This window comes from Dreissena polymorpha, chromosome 8, assembly GCF_020536995.1.
Source record: "Dreissena polymorpha isolate Duluth1 chromosome 8, UMN_Dpol_1.0, whole genome shotgun sequence".
Classification (NCBI taxonomy): domain Eukaryota; kingdom Metazoa; phylum Mollusca; class Bivalvia; order Myida; family Dreissenidae; genus Dreissena; species Dreissena polymorpha.
The window spans coordinates 78981897-79009095 of NC_068362.1; the positions used below are offsets into that span (position 1 = coordinate 78981897).

The 27199-nt window shown below is 36.1% G+C and overlaps 1 protein-coding gene across 3 annotated transcripts; it reads right to left on the reverse strand.

Annotated features, from left to right (window-relative positions):
• Positions 1–870: 870 nt before the first annotated feature.
• On the reverse strand, positions 871–27168 carry LOC127841833 (heparanase-like). 3 transcript variants are annotated; one of them, XM_052370952.1, is made up of 10 exons: positions 26978–27168; positions 20375–20673; positions 20105–20278; positions 13223–13400; positions 11920–11970; positions 11013–11213; positions 6084–6198; positions 5163–5278; positions 4549–4692; positions 871–4160 (listed from the first exon to the last, which is right to left on the reverse strand). In XM_052370952.1, exons 1-10 carry the CDS (start codon positions 27145–27147, stop codon positions 4001–4003), a joined length of 1608 nt encoding a protein of 535 aa, XP_052226912.1. In that variant the 5' UTR covers positions 27148–27168; the 3' UTR covers positions 871–4000. The 3 variants fall into 3 exon arrangements, with proteins under 3 accessions (XP_052226912.1, XP_052226913.1, XP_052226914.1); XM_052370953.1 differs by lacking the exon at positions 13223–13400 and adding an exon at positions 17461–17635; XM_052370954.1 differs by lacking the exon at positions 26978–27168 and adding an exon at positions 25099–25217.
• Positions 27169–27199: the final 31 nt, after the last annotated feature.

Here is a 27199-nt window from a genome sequence, read left to right on the forward strand (position 1 = left end):
TAAATACACTTAAACGTACCCGGGATTTTTAACGCTAAATCAGTCGTTGTCGGCTTAAAAATTCATCTTTATATTTATGTCAATTTCTATTTAATTGCCTCTATATGATCGAAACTCATATTCAAAAAGCATGTTGATGAAGTTTTTTTTTAATAGAAGTTTGTTTCGTAATGGCAGTAATAGGTAGCGCGTTTTACGACATCGGATTTTGGGCGGGAATTAAACTCGGGTACAGTCTATTATCGGCCGGGTACGTTTGAGTATATTTACCGTACCCGGGGTACATGTAAGTATACTTAAATGTACCCGGGGTACATGTAAGTAGTACCCGATCCGACAACGACCAATCGAGCCTTAATGCAACCATGTAGTCCAAATAACAAATGCTGACATCGATGTTTCAGACCGCACCACGGTGGGCAAAGTGGATGACCTAGAAGAGTTCGCAGACGACAATATCAGTGAACAATTTCAAATGGAAAATATTCGCAAATCCGTTGTAAGTAAACCGTTCAAGGAGAAGTATGACGTCATCGGTACGGACACTGAAAGCGCGAGGTTTCTCTCGCCATCGCCGGGTCCTCACCTGGGTTTGACAGAAGACGCGGTGAACTTTTATTTCCAACGACCGCTCAGTAAAGACAGTCAAATCGCCAAATGGCTCGTTGAGTTAGACCAGAAAGCGAACGAGAACAAACTGCCAGCGCATTTACCAGATATAAGTGCTTCACATAAAAATGTTTCAGTGGTTTATGAGGATACCATATAGATATGCCATATATATACATGCACACATGTTTTGTCTGATTTTGTAATTATGGGTAGTTATGTTGTTTTTATGAACTTGCAATAAAATAAATTAACAAGAAATATGTTTGTAAACGTTTGTATTCTACTATTTTGCAAGGGTTACAATACACAATCATTCACTGTGCAAGTAATTGCACATAAATGTAAATGTAAGAAGTGAGATTCTGCTTAAAACAATAAATACTTTTTTGATAACATAAGTAGATGACATGTTTGGTGCAGAAATACACATTTAAAAATATATAATACTGTCATAATCAAGAACTGTCAATGTTTAGCCTGAAATATACGTATTTAGGAATAAGCTAGAATTTGATAAAAACACACTTATCTGTTCGTACAAATAAGGCTGACAAGTTTAAACGCCTTTCAAATTCACAAACAATATCAACCATCATTATTTGAATGAAGCTATCATTGGTATAAAACATGTTTCAGAATAGCTGGTATTACGGAATTATTGTGTTGTTTTTCCCCAAATATTGTCATGCAATCCAGGATTCGTCTACACCACCAAAACCACTTTGTCAGAGGGCATAGGCGAATTAATTTTAAGAACTGATTTTCCAAAAATGTCAGCTTCATATCTTTCAAGTTTCACCTTGAAACCCTGTATCATAATGGATACGCGTCCTGCAGCTTGAATATTCACAAGGGCATAGACAGAAAAAAATTAAGAACTGAGGATACGCATCAAGTCCCATTGCTATCAAATCATGAAAGGAGCACTGCTCTTTCCTTTACTGAGAGCTATATACGTAATAAATGAGAAGTTGATACCGTCCATGAAATTACACAATTACAATTTACATGCATTAAATTTACAAACGGCATTAACTATACAAATATAGAAGCAATGGTTATAGTTCATATAGAAGCAATGGTTATAGTTCATATAAAAGCAATGATTATAGTTCATATAGAAGCAATGGTTATAGTTCATGTAAACTGTCAATGCCTATAATGAGACCTACTTACCTATTTTTTTAAATTTTCTAGGTTTGCTCCGGACAAGATTTAAATACTAAAATTAACAAAATTGGTGAGCAAAAGATATATTATTCTTTGGACTCCACATACCCATAAAGAGATCTATTGATTCCCTTTTAAGTGTATACCGGTTTTATTTTTCAAGATTTAAGTGTATACCGGTTTTATTTTTCAAGATTTTTTGTGTACACAATTTAAATTAACAAAAACTAACAAAGGGTAATAACTCTAAAAATAGGAAAGCAAAACTTATTGCCCTTATGCACTGCACATCTTCTCAACATGCAAAACCTACCTATTTAGTTTAAATTCAGTAACTCTTTTTGTTCTTAAGATATGCTCCAGAACAAATATACATGAACGAATTAACAAAAGGCAATATCGAAAATCCTTGGGATCAAGCGTTATGTTTCTTTTGCACTGCACATCCCCTAAATGAGATCTACCTACATAAAAAGTTTCAAGTTAATACCTCTTTTTATTTTTGAGCTATAGTCTCAACAAAATTTAAATATTAAAATAAACAAAGGGCAATAACTCAAAAATATGACAGAAAGAGTTATATCCCCTGTGTAGTCCACTTTTCTGCAATCAGATCTATCTACCTGTGAAGTTTAAGATTGATACATCTTTTAGTTTCAAGACATGGTTCTAACAAGAAATCAAAACAGCTGTTACGGACAAGAAATCCAACTGCATGACAAAAAAACTGACCGCCCTAATAATAATAAGTTCAAGGCAAACATATAGCATCTTAAGAATGTTTAGTCGAGACAATCAGCCTTACAGGTCTTTATGCACATATGTATGGCATTGTTCACAAGTTTCGAATCAAATAAAACATCAAAATAATTTACATAAAAATTAATATATAACTAAGCCAATTCTAAGATTTTTCTAAGGTATCTTAAGAAGTGGAGTAATTTTATAACATATAAATAGCCTTCTTAAGTTCTGTGAATAAAACATCTGTATATATTTTTCTTTCAATATTTTTATTGAAACCATCTATTTTTATTTAATTTCTGCTAAATGTTTGTACTACTCCCAGATGCTTTGCTACATTTTCTGTATTATTTATTTACATTCAATGTTAATAATTACTTATATTTACACCTCCCATATTATTTCAGACTGATATTCTATAGTGGAGCATACAGTCTTCAATGTGTTGCATAATGACAGCAGAGCATAACCTCTGGCAAAGAAGTCAGTGACTAGATTATGTATTGAAAACAAATCAACAAGGGACAAAATTGTCACAAAACCAGGTTTTCAATTTGAAAAAAAGTCTGACAAAGGGAGACAATTCAAAATGTGCATTGTTACCCCCCTTGTGTAAAATTCAATCTATTTTTACTCGTGGCGACCTTGATTTCAATTTGAAAAAAAATCTGATAAAGGGAGAAAACTCAAAATTTTCATTGTTACTGATAGTTCATAGTTACCCCCCTTGTTTCAAAATCAATCTATTTTTAGTCGTGGTGACCTTGACCTTGGAGATATTGACATAATTCTTTCGCACGACACACCATCCAATGATGGTGAACAAATGTGCCATATAATTTTAAAATCGCACAATGAATGACATAGTTATGACCCAGAAACGCTCATTTATGGCCATTGTTGACCATTGAACTCAAAGTGTGACCTTGACCTTGGAGATATCGACGTAATTCTTTCGTGCAACACACCGTCTAATGATGGTGAACAAATGTGCCAAATGATTTTAAAATCTCACAATAAACGACAAAGTTATGGCCCGGACAAGCTTGTTCCGCCAGCCCACCTGCCAGCCCGCTCACCCGCCCGCCAACATTCGCCAATCTAATAAGCAGTTTTTTCCTTTGGAAAACCTGGTTAATAAAAGCTCCTCTATTGAGTCACGTGATGTCAATAGTTAGTGCAGAAAGCATTTGTGAACAGTAGAGAATTGAAAAAACGCAAAGAGCAATCAATATACAACCTTGCTTAGGGATATTGACACTTTTGCACCTACGTATTATAAATTAGACATAATGGGAATGTAAAATACAACAGCATACTTTAACATGTCTTTACAAGTTGCATAACACGAACTGGTAAATGCATTTTATCTCGAACCAGCATAAGAACTTCACACGCATTGACTTGTATTAGTCCACAGGAATGACATGATTCCCCTCCATCACTTCCCAGTTTGCATTGCACCAGCGGGTGTCTATCCCCCAACGCACATCTGTAGGCCTGCATCTGGGAGGACGATAAAAGCGTATGTGAGGGCGGGGACACTGACAGCCCTGGTGGTCTTCACCGGGGTCAGCAGGTCAGGCAGCCGCCCCTCGGCCACCTCCAGGGGCACACCATTCAGCAGCACTGACCTGCAACAACATCTGTATATCAGGGGAGATAAACAGGCATGTCTTTTATTCATCACTAGTTTATCACAAAAACTAAGCTAATTTGCCTGATGAAAAGTTTTTATTTTCATAATTGCTTCCCTTCCACACATAGTCATAAGATTTAGACAAGTTGTGAATTTAGAAGAATAGTTACATTATTACATGATGATTTTTGGACAGCATTTAACTTCCATTTTAACTTCAGAAAACATGTTGCTCAAATGACTTCACTGAACATTTATCAGCATATCTGCACATACATGTACATTGAACATAAACATGTAAATGTAAACAAGTCCAAACATATTACATATTATATTAAATACTGCATAGAAATAAATGGAACAAAGCCGTCCTGCACACATACTGAGACGTGAGGTCTCCATCTGCTGCAGTCATCATGTATACATGCACAGGAGAGTTGGAAGGGAAGTCTGCAAATGACACGTCACAGCTCACACTGCCCATGTTCAACACATACACTGTAACACTGCCTGCTGGGTAGCCGGACCTGCAACAGGGAAGACAACACAGGAAAGCTCAAATGGTAGGCAGGGAAGACAACACAGGTGATCTTCAATGGTAGGATTCTTTACAGGGGAGACAATATATGTCAGTTCCTATAATAGACTTGTTTAAAGGGGAGACAACACATAGGTGATCACCAAATGGTAGACTTGTTTAAAGGGGAGACAATACAGTTAAGCTCCAATGGTAGGCTTGTCTAGTCCTTGAAAACACGATGATGACACTGTGTATGAAAGGTAGACAATTCTTTTCTGTATTTATCTTACCAAAATACATTTTGTTTCAAGTTTAGATATTTGACAGAAACAACTGCCTAAAGGCTTGGCAATATGACCGTAAATGTTCTCAAATAATATAAAAGAAACAATACATGAACATGATGATCATATAGATGTGATGTGATTGACGGCCGTGATCAATTAAAAACAATTTTATCATCAGAAACATGCTTACCGAACAGTGTTTGTACAATGTGCGTAGACCCTGAGCTTGCCTGTGGACTCGGGGGATGTCACTCTGACCACCCCACGCCCAACGAGGGTCTTGTACAGGAGAGACAGCCAGTAGTCCTACAGGGCAGAGACAGCAGCATAAACATAGTGGATAAAATGACCAATATGCTTCTATTGCTTACATTTAGTCGTAAAAAAAAGACAACAGGGCAGTAGAATCCAAATTAGTTTTATCTCTAGCACAGATCTGGGATCTGCTTCCCTCATATATCCATTTTAATTGTACATTTGCATCATTAACCATTTCACACTTTTAATATGAAATCAACATGCACAAGTATAAGATAAAAGATTTGCATACAATCATATTCATTCACTGTACTCTATACGTTCACATTCAGAGACAGGTTTGACACGTCTCCTACCAGATTGGTTCAAGTACTCTATATTTTCATATTCAGTGACAGGTTGGACACGCCCCCTACCGGATTGGTTCAAGTACTCTATATGTTCATATTCAGAGACAAGTTTGACATGCCCCGTACCAGATTGGTTCAAGTACTCTATATGTTCATATTCAGGGACAGGTTTGACACGCTCCCTATTGGATTGGTTCAAGTACTCTATATGTTCATATTCAGTGACAGGTTTGACACGCTCCCTATTGGATTGGGTTCAGGTACTCTACATGTTCATATTCAGAGTTCAGTGACAGGTATTGACACGCTCCCTACCGGATTGGTTAAAGTACTCTATATGTTCATATTCAAGGACAGGTTTGACACGCTCCCTACCGGATTGGTTTAAGTACTCTATATGTTCATATTCAGGGACAGGTTTGACACGCTCCCTATTGGATTGGTACAAGTACTCTATATGTTCATATTAAGAGTTCAGAGACAGGTTTTGACATGCCCCCTACCGGGTTGGGTTCCAGTGTGAGCTGGTCCAGGAGAGCATAATGGCCGCCATAGAAGCTCTGCCTGATCACCACATCCACACCAAGACTGGCAGCAAGCCCCAGCTTATCCAGCCACCTAGACCATAGAACAGCACACAGTTACATAGATATACATTAAACAGCACACAGTAACATAGGTATACACTAAATAGCACACAGTTACATAGATATACACTTAGCAGCACACAGTAACATAGATATACACTTAGCAGCACACAGTAACATAGATATACACTTAGCAGCACAAAGTAACATAGATATACACTTAGCAGCACACAGTAACATACATATACACTTAGCAGAACACAGTAACATAGATATACACTTAGCAGCACACAGTAACCATACATATACACTTAGCAGAACACAGTAACATACATATACACTTAGCAGCACACAGTAACATAGATATACACTTAGCAGCACACAGAAACCATACATATACACTTAGCAGCACACAGTGACATAGATATACACTTAGCAGCACACAGTAACATACATATACACTTAGCAGCACACAGTAACATAGATATACACTTCGCAGCACACAGTAACATAAATATACACTTAGCAGCACACAGTAACATACATATACACTTAGCAGCACACAGTAACATACATATACACTTAGCAGCACACAGTAACATAGATATACACTTCGCAGCACACAATAACATAAATATACACTTAGCAGAACACAGTAACATAAATATACACTTAGCAGCACACAGTAACCATACATATACACTTAGCATAACACAGTAACATACATATACACTTAGCAGCACACAGTAACATAGATATACACTTAGCAGCACACAGAAACCATACATATACACTTAGCAGCACACAGTGACATAGATATACACTTAGCAGCACACAGTAACATACATATACACTTAGCAGCACACAGTAAGATAGATATACACTTCGCAGCACACAGTAACATAAATATACACTTAGCAGCACACAGTAACATACATATACACTTAGCAGCACACAGTAACATACATATACACTTAGCAGCACACAGTTACATAGATATACACTTCGCAGCACACAGTAACATAAATATACACTTAGCAGCACACAGTAACATAGATATACACTTCGCAGCACACAGAAACATAAATATACACTTAGCAGCACACAGTAACATACATATACACTTAGCAGTACACAGTAACATACATATACACTAAGCAGCACACAGTAACATAGATATACACTAAGCAGCACACAGTAACATAGATATACACTAAACAGCACACAGTAATATACATATACACTAAACAGCACACAGTAACATAGATATACACTTCGCAACAAACAGTAACATAAATATACACTTAGCAGCACACAGTAACATACATATACACTTAGCAGAACACAGGAACATAGATATACACTTAGCAGCACACAGTAACATACATATACACTTCGCAGCACACAGTAACATATATATATACACTTAGCAGCACACAGTAACATAGATATACACTTAGCAGCACACAGTAACATAGATATACACTTAGCAGCACACAGTAACATAGATATACACTTAGCAGCACACAGTAACATAGATATACACTTAGCAGCACACAGTAACATAGATATACACTAAACAGCACACAGTAACATAGATATACACTTAGCAGCACACAGTAACATACATATACACTTAGAAGCACACAATAACACACATATACACTTAGCAGCACACAGTAACTTACATATACACTTAGCAGAACACAGTAACATATACACTTAGCAGCACACAGTAACACAGATATACACTTAGAAGCACACAGTAACATAGATATACACTAAACAGCACACAGTAACATAGATATACACTTACCAGCACACAGTAACATACATATACACTTAGCAGCACACAGTAACATACATATACACTTAGCAGCACACAGTAACATAGATATACACTAAGCAGCACACAGTAACATATATATACACTAAACAGCACACAGTAACATAGATATACACTTAGCAGCACACAGTAACATACATATACACTTAGCAGCACACAGTAACATAGATATACACTTAGCAGCACACAGTAACATAGATATAATCTAAACAGCACACAGTAACATAGATATACACTAAACAGCACACAGTAACACAGATATACACTAAACAGCACACAGTAACATAGATATACACTAAACAGCACACAGTAACATAGATATACACTAAACAGCACACAGTCACATTGATATAAACTAAACAGCACACAGTAACATCGAAATAAACTTAACAGCACACAGTAACATAGATATACACTTAACAGCACACAGTAACATAGATATACACTAAACAGCACACAGTTACATAGATATACACTAAACAGCACACAGTAACATAGATATACACTTAGCAGCACACAGTAACATAGATATACACTTAGCAGAACACAGTAACATAGATATACACTTAGCAGCACACAGTAACATAGATATACACTTAGCAGCACACAGTAACATAGATATACACTACACAGCACACAGTACTATAGATATACACTAAACAGCACACAGTAACATATAATATACACATGTACACTAAACAGCACACAGTAACATAGATATACACTAAACAGCACACAGTAACATAGATATACTCTAAACAGCACACAGTACTATAGATATACACTAAACAGCACACAGTAACATAGATATACACTAAACAGCACACAGTAACATAGATATACTCTAAACAGCACACAGTACTATAGATATACACTAAACAGCACATAGTAACATAGATATACACTAAACAGCACACAGTAACATAGATATACTCTAAACAGCACACAGTAACATAGATATACACTAAACAGCACACAGTAACATAGATATACACTAAACAGCACACAGTAACATAGATATACTCTAAACAGCACACAGTAACATAGATATACACTAAACAGCACACAGTAACATAGATATACACTAAACAGCACACAGTAACATAGATATACACTAAACAGCACACAGTAACATAGATATACACTAAACAGCACACAGTAACATAGATATACGCTACACAGCACACAGTAACATAGATATACATTAAACAGCACACAGTAACATAGATATACACTAAACAGCACACAGTAACATAGATATACACTAAACAGCACACAGTAACATAGATATACACTAAACAGCACACAGTAACATAGATATACACTAAACAGCACACAGTAACATAGATATACACTAAACAGCACACAGTAACATAGATATACACTAAACAGCACACAGTAACATAGATATACACTAAACAGCACACAGTAACATAGATATACACTAAACAGCACACAGTCACATCGATATACACTAAACAGCACACAGTAACATAGATATACACTAAACAGCACATAGTAACATAGATATACACTAAACAGCACACAGTAACATAGATATACACTAAACAGCACACAGTAACATAGATATACACTAAACAGCACACAGTCACATCGATATACACTAAACAGCACACAGTAACATAGATATACACTAAACAGCACATAGTAACATAGATATACACTAAACAGCACACAGTAACATAGATATACACTAAACAGCACACAGTAACATAGATATACACTAAACAGCACACAGTAACATAGATATACACTAAACAGCACACAGTCACATAGATATACACTAAACAGCACACAGTCACATCGATATACACTAAACAGCACACAGTAACATAGATATACACTAAACAGCACACAGTAACAGATATACACTAAACAGCACACAGTAACATAGATATACACTAAACAGCACACAGTAACATCGATATACACTAAACAGCACACAGTAACATCGATATACACTAAACAGCACACAGTAACATAGATATACACTTAGCAGCACACAGTAACATAGATATACACTAAACAGCACACAGTAACATCGATATACACTAAACAGCACACAGTAACATAGATATACACTAAACAGCACACAGTAACATCGATATACACTAAACAGCACACAGTCACATCGATATACACTAAACAGCACACAGTAACATAGATATACACTAAACAGCACACAGTAACATAGATATACACTTAGCAGCACACAGTAACATAGATATACACTAAACATCACACAGTAACATAGATATACACTAAACAGCACACAGTCACATCGATATACACTAAACAGCACACAGTAACATAGATATACACTAAACAGCACACAGTAACATAGATATACACTAAACAGCACACAGTAACATAGATATACACTAAACAGCACACAGTAACATAGATATACACTAAACAGCACACAGTAACATAGATATACACTAAACAGCACACAGTAACATAGATATACACTAAACAGCACACAGTAACATTGATATACACTAAACAGCACACAGTAACATAGATATACACTAAACAGCACACAGTAACATCGATATACACTAAACAGCACACAGTCACATCGATATACACTAAACAGCACACAGTAACATAGATATACACTAAACAGCTGTCTAATGATGCTTTGCTCACTGGAAATGTTGTTTTTATTTAATAAAATATGTACTGGATATTTCATTCTCGTAGAATATAATAATCTGAAATGCACATTACAATTGCAAAAAGATTAACAAGAGGCTCAAGTGGTCCAGGGTTGCTAACTTTAATGATTCATAGTTACATAAACAAATGCAATAGCATATTCTGATACATCAGGAAACATTCTAACACAGACAAAAATACTGTTAAACATTTTAGTTTTAAGGTCTTGGTGTTTGTAAACAAAGTAAAAACATCAGCCTTAATAAAAATTATTGAAAACTTAAACATAAGGTGCTATATTTGGTGACAATGCTTACATGAAGCCAGCAACATATCTGTCGGACAATCCCTCCGCCCCGCCTCCCCATGCAGAGCTGGTCTCTCCAAGCCATATTGGGGCCTTGCAGTGGGCGGCACGTGTCAGGGTCACCCCTGTCGCTAGCTCAGACTGCAGCACATTCAGAACTTCAGGGTCGTAAAACTGGTCAATAGTGGCTGTGCGGCCATCAATGTAGTACCTGCATGAGTCAGATATGTGCCATGTGACTTCAGTGTCAGCTGATAGAGGAAACACTCCTTAATATTATACTAGTAGTTGTTCTATGTCTTGTTACTTTTTAAAGAGATCTTACCTGATTAATGAAATAACTAGTCAGAGGTCTCTCAGTTGTTTTTTTCACCATTATGCAAATGGGGCCAAATCCTTTGGATTGGGAAAATTTGCAGTTTTGACTAAAATTGGTAAATAAGTGTTGTTGTTGTTGTTTTGCTTAAAAATGCTTCAAAATTGAGAATACAAGTGTTTTTAGTATCAATATATTTACTAAGGTTAAATTATATGGATGGGAGATGAACATAATATTGAGATCTGAAAAAAATAAATAATAATAACTCTTTCAGTGCGGGAACCGAATTTTGAAGGCCTTTGCAAACAGTTTGGATCCAGATGAGACGCCACAGAACGTGGCGTCTCATCTGGATCCAAACTGTTTGCTATTCAGATAGTATTCTTTGAAAAAAAATGAAGCAAATGCTATTTTTAGAAATTGAGCAGACGACATTTTAGCAGACGACAAATTTCCCAGCATGCAAAGGGTTAATATTTATCTCCCATTTGGTAAAAATATATACTTTTTGCCATGGGGAATGGGGTGGATTACCGTCCCCGATTTTGAACCGTCCCCGATTTTGAATGAAAAAAAACACACTGTCTCTCTTACTTACTGGTGAAATGAGGCTGCAGTGACCACATCTCCACCACCGGACTCCAAGAAACTGTAACCAGAGTCAACAGCAACCATGTTGCTTGTAATCAAAACTCAGTCTTTGTATTATTAACAATCATGCAACATTTTTTTACCCTTTCCCCCATAAAAGCAGTGAAAATTGCTTTTGCAACCAGCATAAAACCAGAACAGCCTGCAAGTAACTCGAAGTCTGTTCAGGCTTTATGCTGTTTGCTGCTCATCAGTAACTCGGGGTTAGAAATTAAGCCTTTAAAACTTAAATCTAGATAGAAAGGTCTTTAATTGAATGTAACTTTCTAAGGCACTACAAATGCGTTAAAATACGTATCTTAGTGGTAAAGGGTTAAGAACATTTTAAATCATATTTAAATTCCATGTATTTGTTAATGACCATATTGTATATAAATATCATAGCCACTTAAGTGGTATAGTAAATATTGCACACCAAAGAGAGGTACAATGTATGTCTACTGAAGCTAAAGGTGCAGGTAGACATTACTCTTTTTCGGAACAATATTAACTATACAGTACCCCAAAAGTTGCCCATAATATTTATTTCATTTGACAACACAGACATTCTGTACTCTAAATAAAAATCCTAAATGTGCATTTATATTATAAAATCAAGTGCTGTTTAAGCATTCATTCAACTGTCTAAAAATTAAGTCATTAACCCATTAATGCCTTGTGGACTCTCCCTTCCTTCTAAATTGGATCAATTTATTTCCGAAATTGGGGATGTCTGTTATATTTATTTCTATTTTTAGAATATTTCTTACAGAAATTCCTTCAAACAAACAGTGCAGACCCAGATGAGACGCCGCATTATGCGGCGTCTTATCTGGGTCTATGCTGTTTGCAATGTCCTTTTTTCAGGACGCTAGGCATAAATGGGTTAATATATGGGGGAAATCTGGGTGTCAAAAAAAATCAAAATATAACAAAAAATAGATACATTATTTGGCTACACAAAGAGGGTATTTATTCTATTGAACCTATTTCTATTAATATGCATTAACAATGAAAACACTATATTGTAGTATTCTATATGTTTATAACAAGTATCCAGCACAATTTGATGACCAATCCCTTTGAATGTTAATCAAAAGCAAAACCATGCATATATGATTACATGAATACCCTTATAATTTAATTGCTCATGACATCCCACGGGCATGGAAGTAGGAAAAACATGTAAACATTATCAAGAGCAGCCATGAAACAAAATGTAAAAACTCAAAATATTATTAATAAGCAGAAGCAAAATAAAAAAACATCACCTTTCAAAGTAAATGTTTGTACTCTTTTTATTTAACTGTGTCACTGAAGGGCCTATGATGACAGTATTGTTGTTGTACAAGTCAAAGTCAGAAAGAACTTGCTGCAACCGCACATAATCATGCGCCAGCGTGTCTGGCAATAAGCGGAATTTGATCAAGTGGTAGAACGCATTTGGTTCTGAAATATACAAACAACTCAAATCAATAGCAAAGGAATTGTTCTAAAATGTACTGGATACATTTTTGAAAGTCCTATCTTGTACAAACTGTCAAAAAATCTGTATGCATATTGTGTATTCATAGTTATACAGTTGAGAGTCCTATCTTGTACAAACTGTTAACAAATGTTTATGCAAGTTGTGTATTCATAGTAATACAGTAATATATGAGAACAAACTCCAGAGCTGAAATAAAGTGGATAAAAATTCAACAAAATAGTTTTCAGGATATCTACATATCTTCTCAAACCACCAGAATCTATTACAGTTCCATTTTATGAGGTATCTGACAGTACACATGAATGTATACTATCAAAGCAGAAGAATAGTCAAGCGTGTTGTCACGAGAAAGCTTTTAATTCATGGAAAACAATGAAATTGTCTTTAAAAATGAATTAAGAAATAATTTTTTAATTGATGTGAGAAGTTGTTTCAATTCAATATATCAAATAGATCTGGCCATTTTATTGAATATTGCTGATTCTGTCAGTCACCTTATATAATTAGTTAATTACTACACAGACAAATTGGAACTTGAATACCTGTTTAGTTATATATAAAAAGTAAAGTAAAAGAAAAATACATATTTATATATATATATCAATCAAGATATATGACCATGATCAGAAATTAGTTTTTCAATTGCTACCAATGAATTAAGTTGAATTAATTGACTCATAATTAACAGCATATAGGCTCCTTCCACAGAGAATTACAGCACAATACTCCCTCCAGCCCATACTATAGTTATCAAGCAGAAGCCATTTATTGTTTTTAAAACCTTTATCTTAGCCCACTGGCCACAAATGCAATCCCAACTTAGGCCTGCTTGTAAGCTACCTACACACAATAAGTGTGTCAGAGTAGAAGTGATGTCCACTGTTCTAAAGTTAAGTGTTAGATTATAAGTGATGTTCACTGATCTGCAGTTAAGTGTCAGAGTAGAAGTGATGTCCACTGTACGAAAGTTAAGTGTTAGATTATAAGTGATGTTCACTGATCTGCAGTTAAGTGTCAGAGTAGAAGTGATGTCCACTGTTCTAAAGTTAAGTGTTAGATTATATGTGATGTTCACTGATCTGCAGTTAAGTGTCAGAGTAGAAGTGATGTCCACTGTTCTAAAGTTAAGTGTTAGATTATAAGTGATGTTCACTGATCTGCAGTTAAATGTCAGAGTAGAAGTGATGTCCACTGTTCTAAAGTTAAGTGTTAAATTAGAAGTGATGTTTATTGTTCTGCAGTTAAGTGTCAGATTAGAAGTGATGTTCACTGTTCTGCAGGCAAGTGTCAGATTAGAATCGATGTTTATTGTTCTGCAGTTAAGTGTAAGATTAGAAGTGATGTTCATTGTTCTGCAGTTAAGTGTTAGAGTAGAAGTGATGTTCAATGTTCTGCAGTTAAGTGTCAGAATAGAAGTGATGTTCAATGTTCTGCTGTTAAGTGTCAGATTATACGTGATATTCACTGTTTTGCAGTTAAGTATCAGAGTAGAAGTGATGTCCACTGTTCTAAAGTTTAGTGTTATATTAAACGTAAGTGTAAGATTCAAAGTGATGTTCATTGTTCTGCAGGTAAGTGTAAGATTCAAAGTGATGTTCATTGTTCTGCTGTTAAGTGTCAGATTAGAAGTGACGTTCACTGTTCTGCAGGTAAGTGTCAGAGTAGAAGTAATGTTCATTGCAGTTAAGTGTTAGAGTAGAAGTGATGTTCATTGCAGTTAAGTGTTAGAGTAGAAGTGATGTTCAATGTTCTGCAGTTAAGTGTCAGAATAGAAGTAATGTTCAATGTCCTGCAGTTAAGTGTCAGATTAGAAGTGATGTTCAATGTTCTGCAGTTAAGTGTCAGATAAGAAGCGATGTCCCTATTCTAAAGTTGAGTTTTATATAAAAGTGATGTTCAATGTTCTGCAGTTAAGTGTCAGATTAGAAGTGATGTTCACTGTTCTGCAGGTAAGTGTAAGATTCAAAGTGATGTTCATTGAACTGCAGTTAAGTGTCAGATTAGAAGTGATGTTCATTGTTCTGCAGTTAAGTGTCAGATTAAAAGTGATGTTCAATGTTCTACAGTTAAGTGTCAGATTAGAAGTAGTGTTCAATGTTCTGCAGTTAAGTGTCAGGTTAGAAGTGATGTTCAATGTTCTGCAGTTAAGTGCCAGATAAGAAGTGATGTTCAATGTTCTGCAGGTAAGTGTCAGATTAGAAGTGATGTTCAATGTTCTGCGGTTAAGTGTCAGAATAGAAGTAATGTTCAATGTTCTGTAGTTAAGTGTCAGATTAGAAGTGATGTTCAATGTTCTGCAGTTAAGTGTCAGAATAGAAGTGATGTTCAATGTTCTGCAGTTAAGTGTCAGATAAGAAGTGATGTTCAATGTTCTGCAAGTTAAGTGTCAGATTAGAAGTGATGTTCAATGTTCTGCAAGTTAAGTGTCAGAAAAGAAGCGATGTTCAATGTTCTGCAGTTAAGTGTAAGATTAGAAGCGATGTTTAATGTTCTGCAGTTAAGTGTCTGATTAGAAGTGATGTTTAATGTTCTGCAGTTAAGTGTCAGATTAGAAGTGATGTTCAATGTTCTGCAGTTAAGTGTTAGATAAGAAGCGATGTTCAATGTTCTGCAGTTAAATGTAAGATTAGAAGTGATGTTCAATGTTCTGTAGTTAAGTGTCGATTAGAAGTGATGTTCAATGTTCTGCGGTTAAGTGTCAAATTAGAAGTGATGTTCAATGTTCTGCAGTTAAGTGTCAGATTACAAGTGATGTTCAATGTTCTGCAGTTAAGTGTCAGATAAGAAGCGATGTCCCTGTTCTAAAGTTAAGTGCTATATAAAAGTGATGTTCACTGTTCTGCAATTAAGTGTCAGATTAGAAGTGATGTTCACTGTTCTGCAGGTAAGTGTAAGATTCAAAATGATGTTCAGTGTTCTGCAGGTAACTGTAAGATTCAAATCGTTGAAATCTGATGTTCATTGTTCTGCTGTTAAGTGTCAGATTAGAAGTGATGTTCACTGTTCTGCAGTTAAGTATCAGAGTAGAAGTAATGTCCACTGTTCTAAAGTTTAGTGTTATATAAAAAGTGACGTTCACTGTTCTGCAGGTAAGTGTCAAAGCAGAAGTGATTTCATTGTTCTACAGTTAAGAGTCAGATTTGAAGTGATGTTCACTGTTCTGCAGTTAAGAGTTTGATTTGAAGTGATGTTCATTGTTCTACAGTTAAGAGTCAGATTAGTGGTGTTCACTGTTCTGCAAGGAGTGTAAGAGTAGAAGTGGTGTTCACTGATCTGCAGTTAAGTGTCAGAGTAGAAGTGATGTTCACTGTTCTACAGTTAAATGTCAGATTAGAAGTGATGTCCACTGTTCTACAGTTAAGTGTCAGATTAGAAGTGATGCTCAATGTTCTGCAGTTAAGTGTCAGAGTAAAAGTGATGTCCACTGTTCTAAAGTTTAGTGTTAGATTAAAAGTGATATTCACTGATCTGCAGTTAAGTGTCAGAGTAGAAGTGATGTTCACTGTTCTACAGTTAAGTGTCAGATTAGAAGTGAAGTTCACTAATCTGCAGTTAAGTGTCAGAGTAAAAGTGATGTCCACTGTTCTAAAGTTTAGTGTTAGATTAGAAGTGATGTTTAATGTTCTGCAGTTAAGTGGAAGAGTAGAAGTGATGTTCATTGTTCTGCAGTTTCATAGGAAGTGTAATGCCAGTAAGTTTGTGCTGGATATGAACAGAGTTTAAAAGAATGCCAAATAGTATATATGAATACATGTTCTGAATAAACATTGGTGAACCTATGTACAATAAATAGTTTATATAAGTACCTTTCATTGATTTAATACAAATGAACTTTGCAAAGCAGAAAAACAGACAAAGCATTGAATATTTTCATAGCAATTACTTTAATTTTTAGTATTCAATTTGTTATAAACAGATGACTTCAGGCTGCCTCATGAACCATACAATTAAAGGAGCTGTCTATTGTTCTTAAAGATACAAAAAGAAAATAATACTATATAACTATGCCCACTATTTCACCTTTTATAATAAATGATTCCTTTATTGATTGGTTGAGTAACAGAAGGTCCTATCAGCAACAGGTTGGAGAACTCTGGGTAGGAATAGACCAGACTACGAAACAGCACAAAGTCTCTGACATACTGAGGCGGGGGCAGAGTGTAGTTGCCAAAGAGGTACTCGTAGTTATCTGGTTCTGGTAACAAGCAACAAAGAGGTACTCTTAGTAATCTGGTTCTTGTAACAAGCACCGAAGAGGTGCTCATAGTTATCTGGTTCTGGTAACAAGCAACTGTTCATAATTCAACAAACAGCTAAAATGTATCTATTTACTGGTTTGTGCTTGTTCAAATACACAATTAATAAATACATTATGCAGTTACAAGTATTACAGATCTTCTGTTAAGCTTATTAAAAAAATGTAAGTTAAAACTTTAAATGTGTTTCAGGCATTGATGCCCCCACAACACATGTTTGGACACGGGCAATTCCACTATATGTGCCGTGCTCTGTGAAAATGGGGTTTAATGCATGTGCATAAAGTGCCTACCCATATTAGTCTGTGCAGTCCGCACAGGCTAATCAGAGATGACACTTTCCGCTTTTTTTGCTATTTTTTGTTTAAAGAAAGTCCCTTCTTAGCAAAAATCAAGTTAAGGCGGAGAGTGTCATCCCTTATAAGCTTGTGCAAACAGAGCACAGCCCACACATTCTAAAGTGGATAAAGAGACAGTTCTGTTTATAAAAACCTATGCAGTTAAAATAAATTATTTTATGATCATGTAAACATTAAAGTAATTCATATATTAAGATATAAATCAATAATGTATTGTCTCCATGGCGTAGTGTATATGGTGTCAGCCTAGCGACCTGTACCAAAGGACTTGTTCTAAAAATGGCCTTAAAGAGCGTTTTAAGGTAGCGCACCTCTAATGGGCACATATCCAATTATAATCTAAGTAATTATTTTCTTAATCAGCATCATTTCACTGAACTACATGCAAATTTGTAGGTAGGCTTTCCATGCTTTTAAAAAAAATATACCTATTTTTTTAAAACCACCCCCACGCTCGGCTTTTGTCCAGTTTATTTTCACCCCTGGGGTATATAAAAGTTCCATAATTCATTCAAATTTCCAAATATGGGCATGCAGTTGGTGTGTACAGATGCTGTAAAGGTGTTTAAAGTTTAAACAAGATGAAATAAGTATTCTTTCACAGACATTTATTTTTTTACAAATTTTTATTTATGGAAGAGCGCCATGAAATGTAAGTGATTTCAGCCAAGTAAAAATTGGGTCGGTTAAAAACAAAGTGTCATAAAATTCAAAATAGTATCATTTAAGTCATATTTTCAACTTAGTTTTTATAGAAACACTATATACAGCAAAAATACCAAGAAATAGACAGATTTACCATTTACTTTTTGAAATAAAAATAAAAATGCAACATGCATGGTTCGTTTTTTCAACAGTAAATCACCCAATTTCGCCATAACGTTGTTTTAATTTTAATAATTGAAGAATGTGCATAAAAATTGCAACATATTTAACAATAAATATAGCCTTTATGCCATATTAAATCAAATTACGTTAGAAAATAAATAAAACGCGTCGCAAAAAAGTATACGTCGTCGGCAGGATTCGAACCTGCGCGGGAATATCCCAAAAGATTTCTAGTCTATCGCCTTAACCACTAGGCTACGGCACCTAATAGAAGGCTCTTCAACCTTCGAAGAAATCGCGGGAAATCATTAGAGGTGCGCTACCTTAAGAAGTCGTCAGCTTTCTACACACTCAAGCTAAAATAAATAGTTTTAAGGAAATATAATTCAACTGTGAAAATGTTAGCGAGATCCACAATAGTTGTCCCTTTCCCAATCAGAAGCGAAGTGCAAATGGCTATGTGCAAACAGCATAAAACCAGAACAGCCTGCAAGTAACTCACAGTCTGTTTAGGTTATATGCTGTTTGCTGCTCACCAGTATCTAAGAGTTGGAAATGAAGCCTTTAAAACTTAAATTTAGTCAGAAAGGTATTTAATTTAACTTAACTTTCTAAGGGACTACAAATGCGTCAAAATACGTATCTAAGTGGGAAAAGGATAAAAAGGACTTTAAAACACAAGGTTCAGAACTGTTAAAACAGACAAAAGGCTACAATTCTGCAAAAACTAGTTGCAGCCGTAATTCCTTTTTTTAAATCGTCTACAAATTTAGGTCATAACCTAAGAAATTCTGATCCACCTAATCATTAATTTTTTTTTAACACAAGCTTCTGGACCTACATACATACATAAGGGCCTTGCTCTGTGAACCAGGCTTATCAGGGACAACACTTTCAGCCTAAGAAGAGACTTTCTACAAACGAAAAATACAATAAAAGTGAAAAGTGTCGTCCGTGATTAGCCTGTGCAGACTATGCAGGCTAATCTGGGACAAAACTTTACGCACATGAATTAAATCCCCTTTTCACAGAGCACGGCCCTCAAGTATTACTGTGTGGATGGAAAAGGGCAATGCTTAATGCCTCCCCCACTGATGGCGTAAAAAAAACAATACACATGCTGCGACTCAATTCATTTAGATAAACATATGAAAATTCAAGAAATTTTGTTGAATGCGTTCAAGTTAAAGATATCCAAACAGGCCCATGAATGAAGTGTACCATTGCCCAGTTCCCAGCCTGCCATCTTGTATCCGTGTTTCAGTGTGTAGTTCATAAGCTCCATAGCATTGCTGGGGTCCCACCTATCATTCTGTCGCTGCAAGAGGTTTAGGTCAAAGATGAAGTCCCATCCAACAGAGGACACAAACTCATAAGCCTCATCAAAAAACTGGCCTAGAACAAAAGAATTATTTACAAGTATGTGAAACATGAAGAAATAAACTTCCAAAACGCAAAATAAAATATAATCAATTAATGGCGGAAACTTACCAGTCATTGTGAAATTTGTAAGATCTTTTTTGTAATCATATCCAACATCAAAGTCATTAATGTTTGGTCCATTTTGGTCAAGATGGCCACTTCTTCGTTTTACACGAGTGCTGTTGTTTTTATATATATCTATAGCATCTTGCACTCTGATGTTATTATATTGAGACTTCAGATAACTTGGCTTTGCAGAAGATAGCGAATCATCTTTTTCTTTGAAGATCAGAAAGTCTGCGTCTGTTCCTCCCATTCTCAAGTAGCATGGCCCCAGAGCAGAGGCCAGCAGCTTTACTAATGGAGACCTGCAACAATCAATCACACATGGCTTCACTGTTGGAGACCTGCAACAATCAATCACACATGGCTTCACTGTTGGAGACCTGCAACAATCAATCAAACATGGCTTCACCATTTGAGACCTGCAACATTCAATCACACATAACTACACTGCTTGAGACCTGCAACATTCAATCAAACATGGCTTCACCATTTGAGACCTGCAACATTCAATCACACATAACTACACTGCTTGAGACCTGCAACATTCAATCAAACATTGCTTCACCATTTGAGACCTGCAACATTCAATCACACATAACTACACTGCTTGAGACCTGCAACATTCAATCACACATGGCTTCACCATTTGAGACCTGCAACAATCAATCACACATGGCTTCACCATTGAAGACCCCCAACAATCAATCACACATGGCTTCACCATTGTAGACCTGCAACATTCAATCACACATAGCTTCACCATTGTAGACCTGCGACATTCAATCACACATAGCTTCACCATTGTAGACCTGCAACATTCAATCACACATAGCTTCACCATTGTAGACCTGCAACATTCAATCACACATAGCTTCACCATTGTAGACCTGCAACATTCAATCACACATAGCTTCACCATTGTAGACCTGCAACATTCAATCACACATAGCTTCACATAGTTAGAGTTGGATATAAGATGACACTGACAATGTTCAAGATGAAACCGATTATGATGAGACAGAAAACGATTATGTCACTGAGTTGACTATTGTGTAATGTAGAAATATCAAGAAAATGGAGAAACTAAACTTTTGTTATTCTTATGAATAAACTGCTAAATTGTTTTTTGGTTTAAAAAAAGCAATTTCAACAAGAATTAGCCTTACTGGCAAGTAATTGGTAAAAGTTTATTTCGAAGACTGAACAACTTATAAGGGTCCATGTTTGGAATGACAGCTTATTTAGCGCCTGTAAGAATGGTTATAGTGTTGAACGAAACAACAGTTTCAAGAAAAGCAGTGACATTTAATAAATTGTATGGCATTTAATGAAGAATAATTACAAAAAAAAGAAATTAAAACCTACAACCAGAAGTAAATTTGTGTGATCTTAACTTAACTTGTTACAGAGAAATTCATAAGCAATCATTTGTAAAGTATTATATTATTGCACAATGAACAGAAACTAGCCAAGAAACATAAAATCAACAAAATTCATTAAATACATTATATATGGAAATTTTGACTATAATATGCAGTTTCCAGCATTGCACACCTGTGTTGAAGTAAGGATTTTTTAGTATTTTGAATGACACTTTCTGTCTTCATCTAAGAAGATGTTATGAAAAATTAATTTACATCTTGGCAGTTGACTGTAGTAACACAATTTAACAGGTGTATTTGAAGAATTTTGAAGCAACAGTGTTGTGCAAGAATTTTAAATGTTGAATCTCTTGAATTTATTAGCAGTACATAATGGGTAATTTTAAAATGCTCATTCGGGCTTGTGGTTGTGACTGTGAGGATAGCATGTATATCTCATCTGTAGTATCTGTGATCTTAATGAAAACATATAAATTCTTTAAGTGAAAATATAGTTTGTCCTTCGTTGTCTAAGATGACCATGAATTCAACTGTTAGTGTTACTGTGGTTGGTGTTGAAGGTGACCGATTAATCCAATCCTGGCATGGAACGCCCTTCCACATATCGGGCAGGATGGTCCAGATGGGGGTGCATCAGATGCTTCCCTCTCCTTCCGCTTTGCTCTCTTTTGCTCGCCAAGGCAGACACGGTGCTGCTCGTGTTTTTTTTTGCTATGACCTTTAGACTCGATCTCCAAGCACTAAGATTCTGGGTGAGCTTCTCCCATGAGTCGGGTTCAATGCCAAACAGCTTGGTGGATACTTTCAGGGAGTCTTTGAACCGCTTCTTTTGACCAACTCTGGAGCGTGCGCCATTTACTAGTTCACCATAGAACAGCTGTTTCGGGATGCGTGTGTCATCCATCCTACAAATTTGACTAGCCCAGCGAAGTTGGCCTTGCCGTAGTAAGGTGTCGATACCGTACATGTTTGCACGGCTCAGGACCTCATAATCCGGGATCTTGTCTTGCCATCTGATGCCTAGTATCTTTCGGAGGCATGCTGTATGAAAGTGGTTAAGCTTCTTGGTGTGTCTCTGGTACACCGTCCAGGTCTCGTTGGCATAAAGTAGAGTTGTAAGTACAACTGCTCTGTACACAGTGAGCTTTGTCGCTGCTGTGATACCTCGGCGGTTCTATACAGTTTTGTTTAGGTTACCAAAGGCAAAGGTTACCATAAACCAGTCCTGTTCACAGTATAAAACGCTTTGGTGAGGTTCTACAAATGTTGTGTAATGGCTAACATTCTGTTCTTGGCATTTCGCTTGCAGTTGTTTAGCAGCAAAGATCATGTCGGCTGTACCACGACCGGAGCGGAATCCGTACTGACTCTCAGGAAGGAGGCCATTTTAAGGTGGGTTAGGAGTCTGTTCAGTAGTATGTGTGTAGGATCTTTCCTGCGATGGATAGGAGAGAAATACCTCGGTGGTTGTCGCACGACTGTATGTTGCCTTTACGCTTGTAGAGGTGAACTATTGATGCATCCTTTAGATCCTGTGGTAGCGTTTCCTTTTCCCACATTGACTGAAAAAGTTCTGTCATTTTCTGGATCGTCAGTTTGCCTGCGGCTTTGTAGATCTCAGCTGGAATGGCATCTGCGCCAGGAGCTTTGCCAGTTGACATTTGCTTAAAAGCCTTTTCTGTCTCTGTAGGGGAAGGAGGGTTGTCGAGTGTATTGTCAATTGGGGCCTGAGGTAGGCCATTGATTGCTTCGTCACTGATTGTAGATGACATGTATAAGACCGACTCAAAGTTCTCCGCCCACCTATCAAGAATGCCAGGCTTGTCTGTGATAAGTTTGGTCCCATCCGCAGAGAGCAGCGGTGATGTACCAGCAGGCTGGGGACCATACAGTGTTCTGACAGCTTGATAGAAATGTTTGGAGTTGTGAGAGTTATCATAGTCCTGGATTTCATCGGCTTTTTGTTTGCGCCTTTTGTCTTTCATGTGCCTTAGCTCTGTCTGAACATTTTACTTTACCTGGTGTAAAGCAGCTGTGTTGGCTTGGGTTTTGTTTGAGAGGTTCAGCTTTAAGAGTTTATTCTTTTCTTCAAGCAGTTTGTCTATAGCCTCGTTGTTTTCATCAAACCAATCCTGGTGAGAGTGCATTTTAGGACCAAGTAGGGCACAGCATGTCGAGTGTACAGTGTTCTTGAAGTCCGCCCAGTCTTGTTCAATGTTGCCAGAATTCAAAGGCATTGACTCAAGTTTTTCATCCAACTCACTTGCTACCTGCTTTTTGACGTCAACATTGTTCAGCTTCTCAATATTCAGACGTTTTGGAGGTTTCTTCCCCTGTGGGTGCCTAGGAGGTTGAATATGAAAGTTGAGTTTAGATATTATGAGGCGGTGGTCCGTCCAGCAAATCTGCTCCACACATCGTTCCTGTCTGTAGACCTGACAATGACATCAGGCTTTTTCCGCTCCATTTTGGGAATACGCCACACTGGAATTTTGGGAATTTCGCGTCGTGAAAACCCCCATTTTGGGAAAAAAATTATTCGCAAAATTGGCTCAATTGGGAAAAATTATCGCATGTAAATAGTGTTTCTTATATTTCAAAGAAGCCGTTAACTGGTAAATAACGACTATTTTGATAACTTATAATTAAAATTTAACAAAGTATTATGAACATGTGAGATAAGTGCAGGTTTTTTAATCTGAATTTGGGAAAAGGCCTGGCCTTTTTTGAGGTGAAAAAAATCGTGCGAAGCGCCGGATTTTGAGGAAAATAAGGAAAGTCTTAAATAATATTAACATATTTTACAGTTTTTAAAACAAATTCAAGGCAACAGATAATTTAATTATGCAACACTTTCTATTTTCTACACTGGAACAGGTAAACTTATATATTTAAAGGTAAAAAAAAAAAAAAAAAAAAATTTTTTTTTTTTTTTGGAATTGGGAATTTTTTTTCAATTGGGAAAAAAACAACCAGATTTGCATTGGGAATTGGGCCGAATTTCGGACCCGTGGCATAGGGCGGAAAAAGCCTGGACATAGTCCATAAGATGCCAGTGTTCTGAGCGCAGGTGCATCCAAGAGGTTTTGTTTTCGGTTTGGCAGCTAGAAGAGTGTGTTTGTTACACTAAGGTTATGCTGGGCGCACAATATGAGAAAGAGTAGACCATTACTGTTGCAAGTTCCAACACTGTGTTTGCCAATGACTTCAGTGCCCCAGATAAGCTGCGTATCTGCGTCTTTCACCCTATTAAAATGTTTAAAAACGCAAAGAAATACAATATTATGCGTATTGAAAACGCAACCAGTTTGACATTTACGCAAAGTCGTCAAATTTAATGCATACGATACAATAGCTTTGATCGAAAATGCTTTGCTCATTTTCTGTATTTTCTCTTTGGAATTATTATCGTATAGCGGCGACGGTTTCATTCAGCAAGCATCTGGATGACGGAGCAGGAAAACATTACAAGTTAATCAAACGCTCTGCGGACTCGATTTCATTGTTAAATAAAGCGTCTGACCAAATTATTAACGATGAAATACAATCATGCATTTTCAACCTGACTTAATCCATCAATCATTGTGCATGTATTTGTAAAGCGTCTGTACTTTCAGTTTATATTACGATGAGAAATAAAAATGTCTTAAAGAAGTCGAAAGACGTTCGCTATTGTTGCGCCAAAATATCAGTCTTTATGTTTGTCAGTTACAAAGATGTCAGTTAACCTCAGGCTTTTTTTTTAATTTAAAGTTTATATTATGGACAGTTTCAAGGATTAAAAATGTTATAAAACATCAGTTTGTTAAAATTAATTATGATAGTTTACAGTTTTATTGATTCAATACAAGAGTGCAGCTTCAACAGAACTAAAGCAGCAATGATTTTAAGGTATTCATTTAATAACTCATTTTACCCTATTTCAAGAATAAAATCACCCCATTTTTCAAAATCAATGGGTGAAAACCCTATTTTAAAAAATAATTATCTGGGCCACTGTGACTTTTCCCACGTGTCTACATCTGACCAAGACTAACATCTGACCCGACCCGGGCATTGAAGTCACCAAGAACCACTAGTTTGTCTTGTTTGGGTGCGGAGTCAATAATATAGCAGTGTATGGAGTCCATCAAAAATTAAAGATATTGATAGCATTGAAAACGTCCAACGTAGAGCAACCAAAATGTTACCCAAACTTAATGATATGTCATACGAGGAAAGACTTATTAAACTACCCACTTTGAAATTTCGCAGACTACGGGGGGATATTATTGAAACGTACAAGATCTTGAATAATATCTATGACAAAAGAACAACAGCTGGAATTTTTAATCTGAACACAAACACAAATAGAGGTCATCCATTGAAACTTTTAAAACGCAGATGTGCACGTGACATTCGCAAGAACTTTTTCTCCAGCCGCATTGTGAACATATGCAATAATCTACCAAGTGCTGTCGTCACAGCCAAGAACACGGATACATTTAAAAGACGACTGGATAATTATAAATGTGACTATAATGTAATAACCGGAGGCAAAACACCGAGACTATTAAATAGTGAGGACGAAGAAGAGGCCACTACAGAGGTTCCATAGATCTGCAGTGGTAAACCACCTAAGGTAACCTAAGGTAAATATAATTGACAAAAAGATTGACAAACATACATGTTTAATACGTCAATCTATTGTTTAATGTGTATTCTTGGACATAACAATAAAAACTGCATTTAAATCTGTAATGTTTAGCAAAAATACTGGCAATACTAAGCCCCATGTAGTAATCGGTATCATGTACACCGTTTCTCATAATATCGTCCCTTCTGATTGGTTGCTTAGGTTTGTTACTATGCGCATGTTCTTTTTCTATAAAAAGTTTCTTATTGGAAAACGAAACCATTGTTCATGTTTTTCTTAAATTATTTTCATTTTTTTACAAATAAACGGCTTATACAACATTTGATAAACTTACTAATAAACCAAATGAACTAACACAATTATGTGTAACCATAATATCGGCCTGGTATAAACATGACCCACTTTCAAAATTAATGAAAACCGAAAATCATGAGAAAGATCGTCGAAATAATCATTAAAAAAACAGCAAATAACTTATAACTTCTAAAAATGGAGAAAAAAAATACTGTCCATCACTTTTTGTGATGTTTTCGTCAAAGGCACGATACAATGAGAAGGGTCGTCACTATCAGAATAAGGGATAATTACCGGGGATTAAATTTCTCCCAGTTGCGTCTTATAATCCCAGAATCGATTGCAACGCTTAGAAACTTGTCACTTGTATTAAAAATCAATTGTGTAGTGTCCAAACTGATCTCAACAGATGCAACAACTTTAAAAATACTAAAAACAAACAAAATGTGTCTCGTGATGCCCATTGTTTTTTTTTATTTCCTGTTTATAATGGCTAACCATCCAACAGGGGAAGTA

Bases quoted from the DNA above. Each gene is read 5' to 3' on its own strand.
- LOC127841833 (XM_052370952.1), bottom strand. From the start codon at position 27,147: ATGGGCATCACGAGACACATTTTGTTTGTTTTTAGTATTTTTAAAGTT. The intron at 20,279-20,374 runs GTAAGTTTCCGC...CTTTTGTTCTAG, and splicing joins TACAAATTTCACAATGACTG to GCCAGTTTTTTGATGAGGCT. The intron at 13,401-20,104 runs GTACACTTCATT...TGTATATTTCAG, and splicing joins AGGCTGGGAACTGGGCAATG to AACCAAATGCGTTCTACCAC.